This window comes from Strix uralensis, chromosome 19 (assembly GCF_047716275.1).
Source record: "Strix uralensis isolate ZFMK-TIS-50842 chromosome 19, bStrUra1, whole genome shotgun sequence".
In the NCBI taxonomy this organism is placed as follows: domain Eukaryota; kingdom Metazoa; phylum Chordata; class Aves; order Strigiformes; family Strigidae; genus Strix; species Strix uralensis.
In genome coordinates this window covers 16074108-16093708 of record NC_133990.1, presented here as the reverse complement: position 1 = coordinate 16093708, position 19601 = coordinate 16074108, and the positions used below count along the sequence as shown (strand labels likewise).

The following is a 19601-nucleotide window of genomic DNA, read 5'->3' as shown; positions in this document are numbered from 1 at the left end:
TTAAAAAAAAAAAGCCTGCTATTATTAGTGTCAGGATTTTGGGGTATTTGCAAAGAGGAAGTGTTTGCGGAGCGCGGCTTTGCTGGCATTTTTGTCTTGCTTTGCAAAGGAGAGAAAAGCACCAGGTTCTGGTCTGGGAGCCGTCGGCCCCTGGAGGAGAAGGGATGGCGTGGGGGAGAGGAGTGGTCTGGGGGACAGGCAGGTTGGTGCTGGGGCTGTTCCCCTGGTACAAGCCCCCAGCGCCGGGGCTGTGTGTGCTGGGGGCTGTGTTGGTACCCGGAGCGCGGCGGAGCTGCTGCAAGATCCGCAGTTCCCGCTGCCACGCAGCTGGCGACTTGTGTTCGCTCAGCCCATCAGAGTTGTGACAGGTCAGGAGCGGTGGTGCTTGACGCCTCCTTCCCCTTTCTTACTGCTCTGGGAAGTCATTCGGGAGCTGCTTTTCCAGTCTTCCCATCGCTTGGACGTGGTTCCCGTGTTCTCCCTCCTCGCTGCTGTTTTGCTGCGCAAACATGGGTTGAGGCTTCTCCCAGCTCCCCCTGGGGATGCTGCAGCCTCTCGTTAAGGCTCTTGTGGGGCTGAGATGGGTTTGGGTCTTGCTGCCTTTGCAGTCCCAGGTGAACTTTTCCACCCACAGGTCTGGCTCACCAGATCACTGTGCTGGGAGGTGGCAAACGGCGCTCATTAACGCGATCTCTGAGGCAGTCAATTAACAGAGAAGAGGTTGAGCTGAAATAACTCCAAAGGCAATGGGTGAACAGCCCCTCGGAGGGGTCAGGCTTTGGTTTTGCCATGCTGTGCTCAGTGTCAGACACCCCTTGCCCCAGCCCCAGGCTGCTCCAGCCCAGCTCAGCCGTGCACAGCTCGCTGGCTGTGTCTGAATTTTGATGGGGAAGCAGCAAGTGTCTATGGAAACCGATTCTATCACTTGGATTAAAGCTGCCTATAGCAATCTGTTTCTGTTTAATAAATAAAACAAGAGAGCCTTGCGTGTGGTGCATGCAGCAACTGAGATTGTAAGGGCTGTGCAGACCTTCTAAGGGCTTTCTCTTCTGCCTCTTTGGGGTGAAAGACACAGCAGCTCTGTCCTCCTGGAAGTGAAAGCTTGGGAAAGCCTTATCAGAGGTGGCTCAGCTGGGCGAGGGCGGGAGCTTGGGGACTGCAAATCCTGCCTCCCCTTCAGAGCAGCTCCAGGCTTTGCTCATGCTTAAAACCTGGCTTTGGTGTCTTCTGGGGGTCCTGCTTCCTCGCCGAAGGACGGCGGTTTGACAGCCGTGTCCTTAGCGCCCTCCCGCAGTCTCCCAACGTGCATTCAGAGTGTGGCTTGAGTATTTTGGGGTTGGTTTAAAATGCTTCCAAATTACTGTGCCTTCCACTCGTGGTGTGAGTGCATCCGAGGGAGGATCCTGGCAGCTTCTGCTCAGCCCAGAGCTGTGATGAGTGGCTGCTCCTCAGACCTCTTGCTTTGTTGATCTTGCTGATATTTATTGTGGCAGCTGCTCTGTGCAGAAGAAAGTTAAGATAAAATTTCTGGCTGCAGTTTACTGGAGCTGATAACAGCTGGGGACACAACCCCCTTCCAGCGGGGTGTGTAAACAGGGGCTGAAAAATGTTTTGGATCAGGGCTGTGCTCGCCAAAGGTACGACTTTTCCTGGGAACACCTTGACCTTATCAGTCCCTGCGCTGTGATTGCTGATAGTGCCGGAAAGGAGCGCTGGGGTCTGGGTTATTTCATTCCCTACGAGAGGCTGCAGGAGCTGGGGATGTTCAGAACCGCCGCGTGCGTTAGTGCTGTGCCCCTGCTGCTCCCTCCCTGAGCCACAGCGCAGGGAAAGCTGCTCTGAGACATCAGGCAGGACTCCGGGATGCTCTGGTTGGGACTGCAGCTCACATCTGTTTCCAGCCTTCAGAAAAGAATCTGAGATATCTTTTTTCCCCCTCCTTAACCCTTTCTTTTCTGAATGTCGATGCTTTTTTGATGCTATTTCTGGGACAGGAGGTGTCAAACATAAAAATACACAGAGCCCATGTTTAAAAGGTGATGAAGGCAGCCACATCTGTCCCTGGCTCTCCTGCCTGCCCTGCAGTGATGCTGCCCGTGCTGGGGTGGCTGTGGGGGCTCTGCACCCCTGGGTGATGCAGCACAGGAGCTCTGGGGAGCTGGGTGAACACTCAGAGGCTGTCCTGTGCCGGGTGAGCTGCTGTGGCTCTTTCGGTGGGTGCTCAAAACCGGCCGTGTCTTCCTGTCGTCATCTCTCCAACAGTACTTGTGACTCCAAGGATTTGCTCCTTAAATTGGGCACTGGAGAACTGCCCGGCGGCGGCCGGTCCCCGGCTGTGCGCAGCCATGCCGGCTGGCCGGGGTGGCTTGTTCTGCTCAGTGCTGGCTTTTTTTTTTTTAAAAATGTTCCTGTGATGGTAGTGATGCTGCACGTTCATCTCGCTGAAAACATTTTAGCCTGCCAGAGAGCTGCCTCCAAGCTTAGGTCTCTGCTCACCAGCTGCTTAGCACTTCACATTTTTTGTAAATTCTCCATCAGATTTTTAGCAACTGTGTGTAGACAGGATAATCCTAGGTGGTAATGGAAAACCTAGTGATAATAAAGTACTTGAGCTGCAATCGGCTCCGTCGCTTGAGTTTTTGGGTGCACGCGTCTGGCAGGGGTGTACCTCTGAACCCCACTGCTCAGGTTTGGGGTGTTCAAAGTCTGTTTTCACGGGGTTTTTTTAACTAAAGTGATGCTCTGACCAGGTACAGGGTGTAGCTGTCAGTTGTCCCCCTGCAGCAGAAGTTTGGTCTGTGCAATTCCCTGTCGGTTTAGCAGTTTTATGCTTTCAACAACCTGGGAAAATCCCTGCTCTGCTCTGGGCTGCTGCCCTGTTTCTGGCACTGGGAGGATTAGACCCACGCCCCCAGTTCCTCTTTGGGAGAGGCTCCTTATGCTGTTCTTCATGTCGGTGGTTGCTGCGGTGGCTTTTGGGAAGCTGAGAAGCTGGTGTGAAGAGCGTGAACGCTGCGTGTCTGATCAGGGAGGGTTTGCTCCAAGCTCGATCTGGGAATGGTTTGCGGACGCTTCCAAGTGGCTCCAGTCTCACGCAGGCGAGTGCTCGGGTGACTTTGGCCCTTGTTTGGCTCCTGTGTTAGGTCCCTTGGATGCTACTCAAAATGTTGTTTCTTCTGTCACCCTTGAAAACTAGGCCATGGCAAAGTCACGGGAAGGGATTTTCTTCTCCAGGGAAGCACGTGCCTGGTGAGCGGAGCCGGAGGCAGTTTCCAGCAGGCTGGGAGCGCGCTGGGGTGCTGGGGCTGAACAGCACCTGCGGGAAACTCCTTCAGGGCTGGAGGTGGATTTGCTTAGCAGTTGCTGTTCTCAAAGGTCCTCTTGAATTAGTGAGGGCTGCTCTGACTGAAGCATGGCGCAAGATATGCAGTAATTAGTTGACCATTGTTGAGCTGAAATGACCCTCTGGTAGAGAACAACTTTCTTCCGATACGCAATTTGCACAAGGACCGGTGGCACCTTCATGGTCCAGTCGTTCGCTGCGGAGCTGTTTGGTGTCAGTGCTGGGCTTCAAGAGTTTAAAACCATCTCCGTACAGCTTTTAAAACTCTGCTGAGCATCACGGAGAGATGCGGGGTAGAGCTGTCTCCACCCAGCACGCTGTGCCCTGAGGTTGCGGGGTCTGCGGTTGGGCACGGCCAAGGTGGCAGCTCCCGGAGCGGTGGGATGCCCACGGCTGCTGGGCAAGGTCAGACTCCTGTCCCCACTGCCGCCCCTCAGTCTGGGCCGGCTCTTAGCGGTGGCAGGGTTTGGAGGCTTTGTGCTGTGCTGAATCCTCTGGGGAGGGGGATTAATCTGTTAATTGGATTTGCGGTTGTTTTGGGTAGAGGCTGCCTGCAGGGTGGAGACGGAGATAGAGATCCTGCGAGTCAAAGGTCGTTGCTGGGTTCAAGGTGTGATCAGGGACCAGCAGAGCTGGTGGTCCCCGATGTCCGTCGGGGATCTGCTGGAGCAGGGCCTGGGAAAAATGAAACTGGACTCCAGGAAATATTTGCCTGTGATGGGTGTCCCTGCAGTGGGGTCCCTCTGCCTCTGGAGATGAGCTCCTGGGTGGGAGAGCGGTGGTAATCTTGGCGTTTGATCCTTTTAAAATTGGACTTAATGACTTGTGGGTAACAACTTTGTGCTGGTGAAAGAGTGGATGCTCTAGACCTGCATTTCCACCTGTGATTCTGTTAAAAGGCCTAATTTGCTGGAGAAATCGTGCTAGAAATTCAGGACTCAGTCCCCAAGCTGTGTAGTTCACTTAGGGAAGGAACCTGTAGGAATGGGCTTGCTAAGGGTGCAGAAATACAAGAAAAACCTCTTAAAAACTGCTGCCTGCCTGAGAAAGGGACTCTTCTGCTGTCTGCGTTGCCTTTTCACTGCCTTCACGTCTTCTGGTTAAAAGCAGACTGCCATAGCAGTAGGCTTGTTCTCACCAACCTGTGTTTGGGTAAGTAAGGGTGGAGGGCTGTTAAATGAGCATCTGTGAAGAGCAGGTTGCCTGGCTGGGGTTTTTAACACGTGGCAGCTGTGTGTAACATTTGAGTTTCACCTTCAGTGGTGACATCCTCCAGAGATGCCTACCTGCTGCGGGCACCGAGCTGGGACGAGCTTCCACAGGGATGCTCCATCCTTTTGGGGGGAACGGAGGGGCTGCGTGTGTGGCCATGGGCTGGTTTTTCCTGTCCATCAGCAGAGCTGTGAGCTTGGCAGATTTTAGGAAGGGGCACAGCTTGTTGTGTGGCCAGCCCCGTGTCCTGGAGACATTTTCCTTCCCCTCCCGGGACTGCTGGCGTGTAGGGTGATCGGTTCATGTGAGTCTGAGCGGGGTGGCTCCAGGCTGGTGAATGTGAGGTCTGTGCAGTTGTGTTCTCCTGTGCTAATTAATCCTGTGTCACCAATTTAGCTGCTGCCAGAGCAGTTGGGCACTAGGGACTTGCTGGTCTGTACATCATGATACAGATAGATGATCTGTACCAGTCCAGGGGTGGCTCTTGGGGAGCGCGGGGCATCGCAGGTCACCCAGGTCTCTAATCTGTCCAGTAAAAGTGTCAGTGGTGACTGCTCAGCCTGAGGGAGCTAATGGCTGGAAATGTGCCGTTGAACTTGCCTGAGTCAGAGTGCCTTGGGAAGCTTTTGCTTTTTTCCTTACCTTGTCTCTCAATAAATAAATAAAAAATGTCTTAAGCTTTGCCAGGCTGGGTTGAAGCAGAGGCTGCAAACAGAGCTGATCATTGTAATGCTGATGAGTCGCTAATAGAACATCAACAAATCGGTACCATCCTTTGGGGCTGTGAGAAGTGAAACCCTTTTGAAGAGGAAATAGATGAATCAGCGCAGAGAAGCCTGATCGCTTCCCCACACGCATGTCCTTCCCGCTGCACACGCACGGATCTTCCCCCAAATTGTCTTGCGATTGAGTGTCGGCGCTGATCAAGTCAGAGCTCTCCTGTCTGGGCGAGGCGTTGGGCTGCGAAGCGCCGCGCTCCGTGGCTCGAGGGCTTGTCCGTGGCGTGTGCCGAGTCTGAACTTGGATCAAGATACGTTAATATGAGGGAAGAGGGGAGGGGGAAATAATTGCAGAAGCTTTAAGTAGCATGCTTCTGCCTTAAATCTGGCTTGGTCGGATCTTGAGCACGTGGCGTGAGGTGCGAGCGGAGCTGTGGCCAGTCTGTGATTGCAGGACGGGGGGAAGTGGCCGCGCAGCAGCGGGATGTGCCGGAGCCGTGACCGCGGGAGCTGGGGGGGGGGCGACAGCTTGCCCCTGGTTTCGGTGGGCAGTGCAGCAGCTGGGGGGAAATGGAGAGTGTGAAACTGGGCAGCACGCAGTGCTGGAAGGGGAACTGGTAACCACTGGGCTGAGAGCCCCTGCCGAGCCTCTGCCAATCGGGGGGGGTGGGATGTCACCCTGAAGCAGTGCTTTGTCAATAACGTGCACAAGGCTGATGCTCTCCACCCCACTCCCCCCACAAAAAAACCCAAACCGATGGAGCTCTCCTGTCCAGCAGGTACCTTTGCTCAGCAAAGCCCGGGAGGAGAGGTGGGGGTGCCTGTGTCAGCAGTGCCTGGTGCAGGGACCTCCGGGCCCCTCCAGGCACCCACCCCAGTGCTTTTGCACCTCCGCCTGCCCTGACAATGTGCTGGTGTGGGCACATCCCCTCCCTGGGTTTGGGTGCTTGCTTGGCATCAAAGGATTCCGCTAATAGCATTTAATCAGCCATTGAAAAGCAGACTTTTTTTTTTCCCCTCTTAGGCTTCAGGAGCTCAAACAACTTGCCCTGTTACTGTCTGTTGCTTTTTCTCATTAACGAGCTAATATTCCTTTTCTGCCAGTTTGGTTACTTCCCATGAAGGCACCACTGCCTTTCCTGGTCTCTCTTAACAAAAAGCAACAGGGAGAAGCCCAGCACAATGTCCAGTAGTGGAAGAGCCGAGCCCCTGGCCTCCTTGTTTCATCCTTTCGCGCTCTTTATTTGGGATCTGAAGCTCCAGAGCAAGTGGCTCTGAGGGAGAGCGATGCCAATGGTGCTGCACCCTCCGTCTTACAGGAGCAAGGAGCGATGCTGGCGAGGATGCAGTGCTGTTTCCTTGTCAAACATCCCTGTTGCCAAGCTGGGGCTGGTGGCAGATGGGGGCTGGTGGCCCTGGCAAAGTGGGGACCAGCAAAGGCAGGGAGCCGGTCCCATGGCCGCTGGCCACCAGCCCCCGGTGCCCTTGCAGGACAGGCTGGGCCGCTTCAGCCCTGCACAAGAATCAGCATGTTCTGGCTTGGAGCAGTTTGGCTCTTTTGCTGATGCATTGTTTGGTATTTTTATTAAAAATAGCTCGTATCTAGCTCGAGAGGGGAAGGAAAATAAAATCCTTAAGCTCTGAAAACTCAAAGGCAAAACCCTGTGAGATGGTTTCCTACTGCTCTGCCTTCTGGAGGGGCAGCTGGCTCCTTGCGTGGGGCTTGCGGTGCCGATAGCAATGGGAGGGATGTGGAACAACCTGTTTGCCTGTTCCTGGCTGGGTGTGGTAGGGAAGGGCCCACAATAGCCCCTGCAGTTCTCCCAGAGCGATACTGTGAGTCACACAGACGTAAATAGTAACTCCTCCTCGCCTGTTTGTGCTTTGCAGCCTGCGGAAAGGTGTGTGAGCCCGGCACGGGCAGGTGAAACCCTTGCTCTGCAGTCCTGCCCTCCCCTGTTCTTTATTTTTGCCTCTGGGCTTAGGTGAGGCACTTGACCTTGGGTTTCTTGACCTATAGGATGTGCATTTTGGCAGCAAGGCTGGCGCGGTGCTCGCACTCTGTATACAGTTTACACTGTGACCCAAGCTCTTGCCCTGTTCTCTGTCCTGCTGCGCAGCGATAATTAACCGTGTTTAACTTACAAATACCACTGGTCGGTGATGCAAAACGCCCGTGGCGTGGGTGGCCGGGGCGTGTGCCGTGCTCCCAGCCCTGGCGCCGAGCTCTGCTAACGCCTTGCGGTATCCACCGTCAGCACAATGGATCCTCTTCTGAGCCAGAGTTTGAAATATTTAGGTTTTCCAACCACCATGCTATCTCTTAGTCGCAGTTTAACTTCTTCCCTGCTGCCACACTGGCGGTTTCAGGGTGAAATGTCTCTTAATGTCTAACAAGGTCTGTAGCTTTTTTTTGCGGCGGTGCAGCAGCTCGTGGTGTGGAGGTGTCGGGGTGTCAGAGGTGCTGTGTGTGAAGTCACACCGCGCTGCAGCTACTATTTAGGGGATTTAGTTCAAATCCTGCTGCTGCCCCATGTGGGCTCCCAGCGATCGTGGCGGCCGTGGGAAGCCTGGAACAGATTCCTTCGGAGCTGGTTGGGCTGTCCCAGCCCGGGGAGATGCTCCAGAGGAAGCTCTTGGCTTTGGGCTGGCTGTGCTATGCTGCTGGCAAGGCCACTGCAAACTGGGGGGCATGGGGCAGGGGGGGATGGCAGTGTCCCCTCATCTGGGCCAGGACACGGAGCAGCTTGAGTGGGGACGCTGGGTGGGAAAGGCTCTGCACCGCTGCTTGCTTTGATGTGGGGCTGAAACGTCCTGCCCTCTCGCCGTGATAAGAGCCAGGGGGGTGGTGGTGGAAGAGAAAGTCTAAACAAAAAGATTTGTATCTGAGAGTCAATCGCACAACCTCCCCGGCTGCTGGGAACAAGCAAATTCCCTGGGTGGGGGCAGAGCCCTGTTGGCCCAGTGCGGGGGGCTGGGTGTACCCGGGGCTGGATTTGGGGATATGTGTGTTCTTTCTGAGCGCCCTGGGCCCTGCTCTCCAAGTGGGTTGGGGGCCAGAAAGCCCTCGGTCAGCCCTGCCCCCAGCCAGGGTTTCCACCCTGGCCAAACGGGAAATGAAAGGGAGAGAGGGGGTGGTGCAAGCTTTGAAAATAATAAGCGAGCCACCCTTGCGTTGATACACTCTTGAAAGCAATCTCGGCCAAGCCACGGCGTTACGTCATTGCCTCCTTGCAGTGGGAATTTGAGCACTTCCCATGATTGAGCTGTTGCAGCCCAACTGGAGAGCGATTTCCTGGCGGGCTCGTGGTGGTGACCCCTTGCCCGGACCTCCCCGTTGATGCGTGAAGCTCTTCACCACAGACGTGCGTAATTGCCGGGGGCTGCTCCGCTTCGCTCAGCACCTTGCGAAGCGGCTGGAAAAGTTACAGCCGGCTCAAAGGCTGCGGAAATCTTGGCACAGGGTTTCCTCCTGGCGAAGGAGCAGGGGTGCAGTCGCACCGACTGGTCCCCTCCTCGCTCTGTGGGATGCCTTGTGCATCGCTGGTCTCTCGAGGAGCCGAGTGAGGGGCACGGGGGGACGGTGACCCTGGTGTCAGTCAGCGCTGGCTGAGCGCCTGCGGTGCCACAGCTGGTTCTGTTACTGCCTCGACTTGTGGCGGAGGGGGCTGGTGCCTGCCAAGGACAAAAAAGAGATCAGGTTTGATGTTTGCAGAAGGTTTTGAGACACAGTGTATGGTGCAAAGTACGAATTGCTCCAGCCACGAGAGCAAAGAAACGTTGGGCCAGGTTGTTCCTGATCGGCCAGTGGTATTGACACCCGGCTGGCATGTGGCCCACGGGCACGTGGTGTGCCAGGGATGGGCTGACCAAGCCGTGGGCTGGGGCTGGCCCACTGTAACCCGTCCTGTTGGTGCTGAACGAGGGTCCCAGTGGTTCCCTTGCACCAGTGAGACGTTGGTTTGGCTCATCCCAGTCTCGCTGTTGCTGAGGTTTGACTCCATGTACAGAGGACGCAGTTGTCCTGAAGCCCAGGAGGGTCCCGTCCTCTGCAGAGGACTCACGTTTTCCTTCACTCCCTAAATACACCAAAACCACAGCTGCAAGGACAGGAGTGAGCAGCCCCGTGTGGAAGCAAACCTGGGCTCTGTGTGTCTCAGCTCATGGCTCTCAGTTGCAAACAGCTCCGCGTAGGCTGGAAGCCTCCTGGGAAGCTGCGACCCACCGTGCTGGAAGTAAGAGCTTCCTAACTCAGCCCTTACAAATAGCTGACGGAGCTCAACTCTCCCTGAAAGCTTCCTCTGATCTGGAGATGGTGCTTTTAGTCCAGCGGTAGCACTGGCTCCTCTCCTAAAAGACACTCCGGCAGCTCCCATGTGTGTGTCTGGCTCCAGCCACGTCGGGGCTTTTGCTGAGGCAGGACACTGCCCTTCCTCCCAGGAAGAGCGCTGTGGGTGTGGGACTTGATGCATTCTGCATTTGAAAAGAAAAAGGAAGAGCAAAAGCAGAACTGGGATCCCTCAGCTGTGGGCAGCCGTTGGTGAGACTGACCGGCGGCGTTTGCCGCAGCCACGTGCCACAGCTCTGCCCTCGCTGCCCAGCTCGCCTGCCCAGGGCAGGGCTGCCCGTGCATGGTTCAGCCCCCGAGGTTGGACAGGTCCAGTGGTTTGGAGGAAAATCTCAACCCGGGGCTTAACTCTGTTTGCAGCTCCACGTCCTGTGACCTGGACTGAGTCCCAGGGTTGTGCCTGTCTGCTGCCTCACTGCTGGGGGAGGGGGGTGCTGGAGCTCTGCGCTTGCCTTCGGGTGGTATGCACGCCCAGGAGAGCACCAGGCAGAGCTCCTGGCTGTAACAGGACGATTTAAATTCCCATCTCAGTTATTAGTGCAGCATCTCTCATCTCTAGCTGCTCCCTTCAGCATCCAGATTGGGAATCAGGTTGAGGTGAGGGACCTTTCTTGGTCCTGTCATCTCTGGCTCCTCCGTCTCGTCCCTGCGGCCAGGCTGAGGGCTAGCGTGGGCAGAGCCGTGGCGTAGCTGGGGTGGCCGATGACACTGTGGGTCACGGGCAGGGTGCCCTGGGGTGCTGGGCTCCCAGTGCTGCTTGTCCCTGTTTCCCTTCATGCTACACAAGACGTGTGTGTTGGTCCAAGTGTCTCAGATGAGCATCTGCCCACCTACAGCTCCTCGAAGATGGGCACCAGGGGCACTCCAGGAGCACCCACGGGTCTGGCTGTGGGCCCCTCCCTGCTAGTGGGGTGCCACCTCCCCCAGCCCTGGGATGTCCCTCCAAGCTCAGTGCCTCAAGCCCCTTCCCCACATCTTGTCTTTGCAGGAGACGTGCTCTTCCAGATGGCAGAGGTCCACAGGCAGATCCAGAACCAGCTGGAGGAGATGGTGAGTGCCCTGGCCCTGGCGCGCTGGGCTCTCGGCCTGGCCACAGGCTCTGCTGATGTTGCAGCCGAGCAAAAGGGTTTTCCATGTCTTGTCTGGGTGATGCCAGCCCCTCTGAAGCACATTTGCTGAGCTGAAAAGGGTCTGGTCTGCTTGGGCATCTGCTTCTGCCCTGCTGGGTCCCCCTCTGAGCGTCCGTCTGTCCCTCGCTGCTGTCAGCCTCTGCTCTGTCTGTACAGACCCTCTCCCCAGGCAGGGTTTGCCAGCCCTCACCACGGAACCGTGTTTTTTTTTCTTTCTGCCCGCAGCTCAAGTCCTTCCACAACGAGCTTCTGACGCAGCTGGAGCAGAAGGTGGAGCTGGACTCCCGGTACCTGAGTGTGAGTTATGGACTCGTGTAGTCCAGCAGCACAAACGTTGCCTGGGGTGTCTCGGTGTCTCCCGTTCCTGCTGCCCAGCTGCCCCCTCGCCCGGCTCCCCGCTCAGGGGACACTTGTGCCGCCGGTGAGATGGGTCCCCGGCCATCACACGCATCACCACGCACAGAACATTTTCCCCGATGTCAGAGCACTGCAGCCCCTGTTTGCTCTCCGGACCACAGGGATCCTGCTTCTCCCAAAGGGCTGGGGGGTCCTGCTTGTTCTGCCAGCCCTCGGCAGCAGGAGCTGTGGCCGAGGTGGGCTCCAGCTTCCGCTGCTCAGAGCTTTCTCCTGTCACATCCAGGCTGCGCTGAAAAAATACCAGACAGAGCAAAGGAGCAAGGGGGACTCGCTTGACAAGTGCCAGGCAGAGCTGAAGAAACTTCGGAAGAAGAGCCAAGGCAGCAAAAACCCCCAGAAGTACTCGGACAAGGAGCTGCAGGTAGGACCCTGGGCGCGGGTGGGACGGGCACCTCGTCCTTGGTACGACGTGCTGAGGTGGCCCGGCTCTCGCAGGCATTCAGATCAGAACTTGCTGTTTTCGGCAGAGGAGCGGGCACAGCAGCATTAGGGGAGCGTGGTGGGGCGTGGGAAGTGTGGATAGGGAGGGGGCGGCCGCCGGTGATGGGAGCGGGTTGGTCTCGTGGCCACCCCGGGGGAGGACGGTGCAGAGGGGGAGGCTGCGAGCTCCGCTGACGGCAGATGTTGCGCCGGGCGGTGCGGTGGTGACTAACCCTGCTCCATCCACCGCTCCTGGCGCTGCTTAATTTTTTTGTTTTGCTTGATGAATGAACCCAAAAAGATCATTAATTTCTGTTGTGCCAGAGCCATCTCCCTCTGGATGGTGTTTTGCTTAAATATTTTCTGTGCCTGCTGCCGGGGTGCCCCTTCCCCCAGCCCGCCGGGGCGGCGGCACGGGCCGGGGGCGGCTGCGGTGAATCACTGCGGTGTGATCGCGGTGTGGGCTCCCTCGCCAACCACGCGCCGGTTGCTAATCCGGGGGGCTGGGGTCCCTCACAGTACCTGCCTGGACGGTTTGTGCTGGGGGGGTGGGTGTGTGTCGGAGGTCAGGGCGTTGGGAATTCCCGCAGGGAGGGAGTCGGGGTCGAGATCTCGCTGAAGAGCATCCAGGGCACATCCCTGGCGGGACGTGCCGAGGGGCACTCGGGTTACAGATGCATTCGCAGCAGGAATTCACGTCTTAAGTCTGCAACCTTTGGTTCGAGCTTTGCCCAGAGCGTGGCTGAATGTGGCAAACTTTAACGAATCATTGATGCACCCACCTGCAAACCTGCCCTGGCTGAACGGCCTCGTGCCGCTACTCGCGTTAAGGCTGTTGAACGATCACAGCGCCGGTAGTACCCTGAAAAGGGGGAGATGAGCCCTGAAGCCAGAAATTACCTAGTCTTGTCTGAGGCACGGGAGTGTGCATGGTGTTGGGACCAGGATCTGTTACTTTGGATGCCGCGTGTCAAAATGACCCGCGTCTGCTGCAGGGGATCCAAATGTCGGTGGCACTTCACGCGCCGGGGCTGTGCACAGGGTGGCATTTAAAGTAATCGGCAGAGAGTTACCGTGAAGGTTGTGCTGGGGAAGTGACATTCTTAATTGTGCTAAAATTTGGGGAATCAGTCATTCTCTCGGTGGTGTGAATCAGAATAAGCACTGAAGGAGAAAAATGCACCTGGAGTCATCCACCCCGGCTCGGCGTGCAGCTCCTGTGCTGAGCCAGAGCACGTTGCACCAGGCTCGTGCTCGTTCACGAGCGCGTGCAGGGCTGGAACGGGGGGGCGCAGCAGATTGGGGTGTCCTGCCTGCTGAGGGCTTGAGCTGAGCCCCTTAAACCACGGCGTCTCCAGGATCGCTCCGGAATTCCTGCTGAGCGAGAAGAGCCCTGTTAGGCAACGAGGCTCCGTGTGGGGAAACTCAGGGATCAAAACTTTGTTATCCCCCACCTGCGAAAGCTGCTGATAGGGACAACAGAGCAGAATTGCTGCCAGAGCCACCCTCTCCTGCCTAACCCCCCCGGGCTGCTGCCGTGCAGGGATCCCCATCCCACACCCGGCGTCGGAGGAGGGGAAAATCCATCCCAGTGGTCGGATTTATATAGCTGGGAGAGGAGCGACGGTTTGATCCTCCCGCTGTGATGTGGCGGGGATGGGGTAGTCCTGTCAGCACAGCCGCTTTGGGCAGGGAAGCAGGATCAGGCTTTCAGTCTCTTAATCTTTCAGCAGTAAGTATTTAGGAAGCGCTTATCTCTGAAAAAGCCTTATGATGGCTTTTGAGCTTAAAGAGCTATGAGACTGCTCAGCTGCTCGCTTCTTTTTTTCCGCCCTTAGATCAAAATACAAAGTTAAATTGCTGAATTCAGGCAAGAGCGCGGTTTTCCCTCTGTTCTTTGCTGTCTGCAGTGATGGTATTTCCTCTCAAGAGAAAAAGAGCGTCTTGGGCCACCCTTGATGCTGTTCGTACCATCGGAGAGCTGGGGGATTGCTGCAGTGGTGGATCCAGCCTGGAGCTACTGGGTGCTGGTACCGGCCTGAGGACAGAGCCTCATGTGGGGCTTAGCAAAACTGGGCTTTGTGAACCAGGAGCATCTGCAGAGCTGCTGGTGTCACACTGTGGGCCTTCGCTCCACAAGAAACTTTCTTAACTAGCTTAAAACAGAGAACCACGTCGTTCTCCCCGGGGAGCCGCTGCATGCCGTTCGGTTTGTTTAGCTGGCCCAGGGCCACCCCTGCGGCCGGCTTGTAAAACCCTTGGCGGCCTCCGAGGAGGCTGCTGGAGGCACCTCGTGATGCTTGCGGGAAGCTGAAGACTTCATCAGGCTGGTGCCAGGGGACCACAGGCCGATCAGCCGACTGGACGCAGCTCTTCTAATGGACTGCTGCAGATTACTTGTCTCGTAATGGGAGAAGCTGCTGTTGAGGGAAACGTCCTGGTAGCTCCATCAGTCATCTCCTTCAATAAAGCAATAACATCTTACTCCTCTTCTGAAGACTCATCCACTTAAGCTACTCTAGCAGTCAGCAGCCAGGAGTCTGATGCTCTGTCATCATCTCTCTTCATATTTAATGCTACAGGAAGCAGAATTGCTCCTTTCTGCCTTTTCAGCCACTTGTTGAGTGACCACATCTTGTCATCGCCTGCAAGCGAGACGGGTGGGCGAGACGAGTGCGGTGGGAGAGGCAGTGCTGTCCTTCGGGGAGCTCCGGGATGTGTTTCTCTAACACAGTCTCACTCTGCCGTGGTGAGAGGGGATCTGGGGCTGTTCGGGCTCTGGTTTGCTGGGTGGCAGAGGACAGCCCTCACCTGGGCCAAGGTACCAGCGCAGCTTGGGCTCCGTGCTCTGCTAGATTGATCAGAAAACCCAGTAAAACAGCCCAAACATCTCACCAGTGACTCTTCAATTCAGATTTTCCCCTTTTATAAAGCAGAAATAAATGCTGATACTCAGCAGGCACTGCACCTAACTCATCATCTCGTGGCTGGTGAGCTTTGGGAGCCCAGGGCTTGAGGTCTGCTCGGGATTAGGCAGCGGCATGATGCTTGTGGACACTTGCAAGAGGCTTCCGCATGGAGAGAGCTGATCCAGGGCTGTCTGCGAGTCCCACATCACCCGGCCACTGTCTCTTGTGCTGGTTTTGTGGAGTTTAATAGATGAGGACGGGTGTCGCAGGATTAACATGGTTGAGGATTTAAAACACCTTGTGGTTTGCAGTAAAGACAACTCATGTAGCTTAAAAGCGGCTCAAAGCGCAATTAGGCTGCAGGAGTGATTTTCCATCTCCAAGCTTTGTCTGTCATGGTCAAGAGAGATGCTGTGGTTGTGGGTTGTTGCTGCTGAATGTCGCAATAAAGCCCGGCTTTTTATTCCTTATGAATCAGACCAGAGCTTTTGTTATACACGAGGAATGAAAGCTGAGACAGCTAACTGCCTCAGATGTCTCATCTTAGTTATGTAGTTACTGAGAATTTTTTTGACCTGTGTTGAAAACCGGGAGAATAAGCCAATTCCATTCACTTCATGTCTTTTATGAAGAAGAATGAAAACAATATGAAGATCACCAAGGAAGCTAAATTGCTGTAATTTCATTAAACGCTGGTTATGATCAAGCTATGAAATCAAGGTCACAATGGGTTTAGGACCTTGATTGAATCAGCAGCCCAACAATGAAGTTATGTTGGTTCAAACTATTTATCAAATCATATTAGTGCTACAAGCAATTGGATTTCTCCGTTGGGCTGAGACGAAGCTGTCTAATTCATCCTAAATAGCGAAGCTGAAGCTGGCTGTTTGTGGTGAAAGGCTGTGCCTGACCTGAGCAAAAGGGCTTTTGGCGTGACCGTGCCGGTGAGCAGCCGGGACGGTAACACCGGAGGGGCAGAGGGAGCTCCCTGCTCCTCCCAGCCCCTGCAAAACCAGGGCTTTGCTGAGCCGGGGCGGTGGGCTGCGGAGGCTGAGCTCAGCTCCTGCCCAGATGTGCTTCTGCTCCCCACACCTACACCTGCTCCTATGGGAGTATTTTAAGCATTAAATACCACTGTGCCAAATAACCGGGAGGGGTTTATAAACTTTTGTAATTGAAACCTCATTTTGATATTCCCATCAGGAGAAATAATTTTAGGTATAGGTCAGGAAGCTCTAACTGATAAGGAGTTTGCACAAACCAGGTTACAAGGGCTTATGTAAAAGTTAAATAGGGAAGAATTATGTAAAAGCTCAGTGGCTCCAGGTAACTCTCTCCAGGTTTGATTGTGCTTTAAGCCGAGTTAGTCCAAACCCGGCGAACAGTCAGTGGGTGCAGGGAGGGGAAGTTCGTGTGAAACGCATCAGGTCTGGGGCTGAGCTGCTCGTGGGCAGGGTCTGAGCGTCGTCCTTGCCGTGGGCAGGCCGGGACCGAGAGGGATCCCTGCTTGGGATGCAGCAACCTGAGCGATCGCGTGGCTCGGCAGCGTTACCTGCCCGTGTCTCGGGACCTCACTGGAGAGCTCGTCCCTTGTGTCCGTTTTTGCCTTTGTTTACTCTGCAATCTGCCGTACACCGAAGTGGCTTTTTCAGACTCCGTGGCCTGGGAGCGTTTGTGAAAGAGGCAGCACCGAGAGGAGGAAAGTCTCCATCTCCTCTTGCCGGTGGCTGTGGCTGGGGTGGGTTTGCTCAGCCGCCGTGGCTGGCTGGCAGCGTCCCCTCAGCCCCGGGTGAGCTGCAGGCTCTGGCACAAAGCGTGGTTTCCTGAAACCGGCTCTACAAATCTATAAGCAGCTGTTACAAATATGCAAAATGAAGTCTTAAACTTCTTTTCCTCTGGGCTGAGATGCCTCAAATGCCTCTTCTGGAAAGCTGGTCCTGCAGCCTCCGTGCCGGCATAGGTCAGGGCCATGTCTGACAAGCATTTTGGAACCAAACCTTGTGCATTGAGCCGTTGATCTGGGGTGTCCCCCTATTAGGGGAACGTTTTAAGCAGCTGATCATGAAGCCCCCGCACAGCCGGCTGGAGAAGGCGCTTGCCTGCTGTTCTGCTCTCTGGCAGTTTTATGTAATAGCACATGCGTGCGTGGATGGAGCTTTACAGGAACAGTGAAAGGATGAGGCTGATGCCCCGACCAACAGATGTGTGAGACAGGCGAGGTAACGAGGGGAGCCAGCCCTTCTCGGGGGAGGAGAGGGAGCCCAGCATCCCGGAGGAGGGTTCTGCCCGCGGGGCGATGGAGCTGGCGCGGTGGAGGCTGGTGGGCAGCACAGCGGGTGCTGGCACTAAAAAAAAAAACCTTCCTCAGCTGGAGATGTCGGTACTTCTGCAGGGCAGGGGGGTTGTCTTCTCCTCAGGAAGGATGCAAAGCTTCGGGGTGACCGTGTGCCAGGTGCACAGAAACCATCCACCAGCGGACGCTGTGGTGACCTGGGGTCCCGTGGCTCTGCCGGGTGCTTCGTCCTTGCAACAGGCAGTGAAACGTGGTTTGGCTCCCATGGTGACCCGAGTATGGGTGTTCTCAGCTGCAGGAGAGAGTTTGGTCTGCTACTCTATTTGTCTTTATGAGAAAGGTTAGGTCACCTCGGGCTCCGGTCACCTTCCCGGCTGTGCTCTGCTGGGGAGAGCAGCTGATATCCCAGGGCTCAAATACAGCATCGCTCTGGCTAAACAAACCTCCCTCTCCATCTGGGCGATGGTGGAGGCTGGAGGGAGCTGGGAGGGGACAATGTCTCCCCTGAGGCTACTCCAGGGTCCACCGGCTTCCACACAAGGACTAAATTCTGGGAATGAGGAAAAGCTGTCTCCTTCCCCAGGAGCCGTCAGGGTCGAGGATCCCCAGGCTTCTTGTTTCCCTCAGCTTGGCCGTCTGCCGTGGTGGGGTTTCAGCTGCTCTTCCTCGAGACTGTTCAACAGCTTAGACACTCTTCTCCTGTTAATCAGCCTAACTTCTTTTTTATTTTATCCCATTACTTTCTAATTATTCTCCCTTGTGGTTGCCTAAATAAATCCTCCCTTCTCCTGGTGTTTACTCCTTCCAGGTATTTCAGCCTGCTGCATCCACCACAGCTCGGTGTCCTCTCCCTTCCTGTCTCGTTCCTCTGTCTCTTCCCTGCGGCTCTGTGCCGCCGCTCTGCCCCGTCCCTCCCGGCGCAGAGTCACGCTCCCCTCCCTGCTCTGCATCTCTCCCGACGCCGGCTAGAAGCCTGCCCACCCCACGCTCCCCTGCAGTCTTACTGTCTTTCTGGGCTCAAAAACCCCCTTGTTGTGCCCACCGTGGCTAGCAGGTGACCCCGAAAGGCAACCCTGCCGGCTTCTGCCTGCTGTCGCTTCCCTCTCGGCCCTGTGGCAGGTCCCTGGCTCAGCCCGTGTTCCTGGCAGTGGCAGGCACATCTGATCGCCGATAAAGACCTGTAATGATTTCTTTCTGCAGTCGTGCTCAGCGTGGTGGTGATTAGTGTTGCCCTTGGCTCATGTTCCTGACTGGTTTGCACGTTCTTGGCTTGGATAGAAGGGTTTGAACTGATTTTTTTTTTCCAGTAAGGATGGGTGGTTATTAAAGGCTTGACTGGAGTTTGGTAGTGATGTTGCTGTTTCACCTGCACTAACTATACCGGTGGCAGTGTGCACTTGAAAAGAACTCAGGTTTTGACATTTGTAAGAAGCTTTTTCATCTTCGCACACCTCTAGCTGGCAGCTTTGGAGTGGCATTGGGAGGATGTTAGCATAAGCAGCAGGGCCTTTGTGTGCCCTGGCTTTTCTGTGCCGGGGATGACAACGGCTGTTTGAGCTGGGGACTTTGCAGCATTATTTCCTCTTTCATGTTTTCTTGTTCCTAATTTACTGTCTGCCCTGTTGGGGTAACATGGTCTGGATTCTGAATGGAGATTGCCTGGCTTTGGCTGGACCCAGCGTGGCCAAGCTTTGCTCCAGCATCTCCCCTGGCCTTGGGCACCCAGGAGGGGCTGAACCGGGGTGTCCCTGGCTGAGCCACCCCCGCCTGTGCAGCCGGGGCTCCCCCTCCCCAGGATTGCTCTTCCCTGGGCCAGGCAGGAGCCCTCGCTCGCTGGCTCCTGCCCCTGAGCCGCAGCAGCATCTTCAACCAAAGCTTGTGCCCGGCTGTGCCCGGCGCCGCTGCGTGCTGACATTGCTAATTAGGTCAGCGGCTCCTGGTGAATTGGAAGTGGATGCGTTTGGGAGGCGGGGGGGGTGGGGGGGGGGGGATGGCGGGGGAGTTATTTGAGGCCTCTTCAACCTAGAAACCCAGAAAAGATTTCTGGAGCTGTTGGGTGGCTCCGGCGCGTGCTCTGGCTTTTGGCACGGCCGTGACCGCCACGCTGGCCGGGTCCCTGCTCCCTTGGGTGCTCAGGTCACAAATGTGGAGGGTTTTTTTTTCCTCCTTTAAACTGGGAATTGTATTTAGACGATGCTTACAATCTGAATTTGCAGCTGACAACCTAAATCAGGGTCTGAATTTAAAATGCAGCACTCGAGCAGTACGTGCTTGTCAGTGAGGTCTCGGAGAGGATGCTGCCGAGCCGCAGAGCCCGAGCATGCCAAGGCCAGCAGGGAGGCACCTTCCCTGGCCCTTAGCGCCCCTTGTCAGGTTGTGCCAAGCTAAGAAATGCATTTGGCTGGGGCTCGAAATGCATTTGGCTGGGGCTCGAAATGCATTTGGCTGGGGCTCGAAATGCATTTGGCTGGGGCTCAAAATGCAGAATGGCTGCAGGATCCCCCCCATCCCCAGGGAAAGGAGATGTGAGCAGCAGCCGTGAGCCCGACGGGCACCTGGCTGCAGGTGAAGCACCTCTCCTGAATAAAGACAGTGCTTCTCCTTGGCATACGGTCATGAGATCTTACATCGTGCTTTACGTGTTCCTTTTTTTTTTCCTGTGCATCTGGCATATTTAACAAGGTTTTTATTTAAATTGTCTTTCTACGCATTATTTGAAAGCCCATTGTCATTTTGAGCAAATCCAAAATGAAAACTATCTAGTGAACAAGAAGTGTTGCTCACCATTTTGTAATAACGTGTAAAAATCA

General features: G+C 55.6%; 1 protein-coding gene across 10 annotated transcripts in view; it reads left to right on the top strand.

The window, feature by feature from the left end:
• Positions 1 to 19601, top strand: part of BAIAP2 (BAR/IMD domain containing adaptor protein 2) — a 47834-nt gene that overhangs the window by 11999 nt on the left and 16234 nt on the right. For all 10 annotated transcript variants that reach the window (XM_074889643.1, XM_074889652.1, XM_074889642.1 and 7 more), the window contains exons 4-6: positions 10611 to 10672; positions 10978 to 11049; positions 11393 to 11530. In XM_074889643.1, the coding sequence (XP_074745744.1) occupies positions 10611 to 10672; positions 10978 to 11049; positions 11393 to 11530 (272 nt within the window). The remainder of the gene's footprint in view (positions 1 to 10610; positions 10673 to 10977; positions 11050 to 11392; positions 11531 to 19601) is intronic.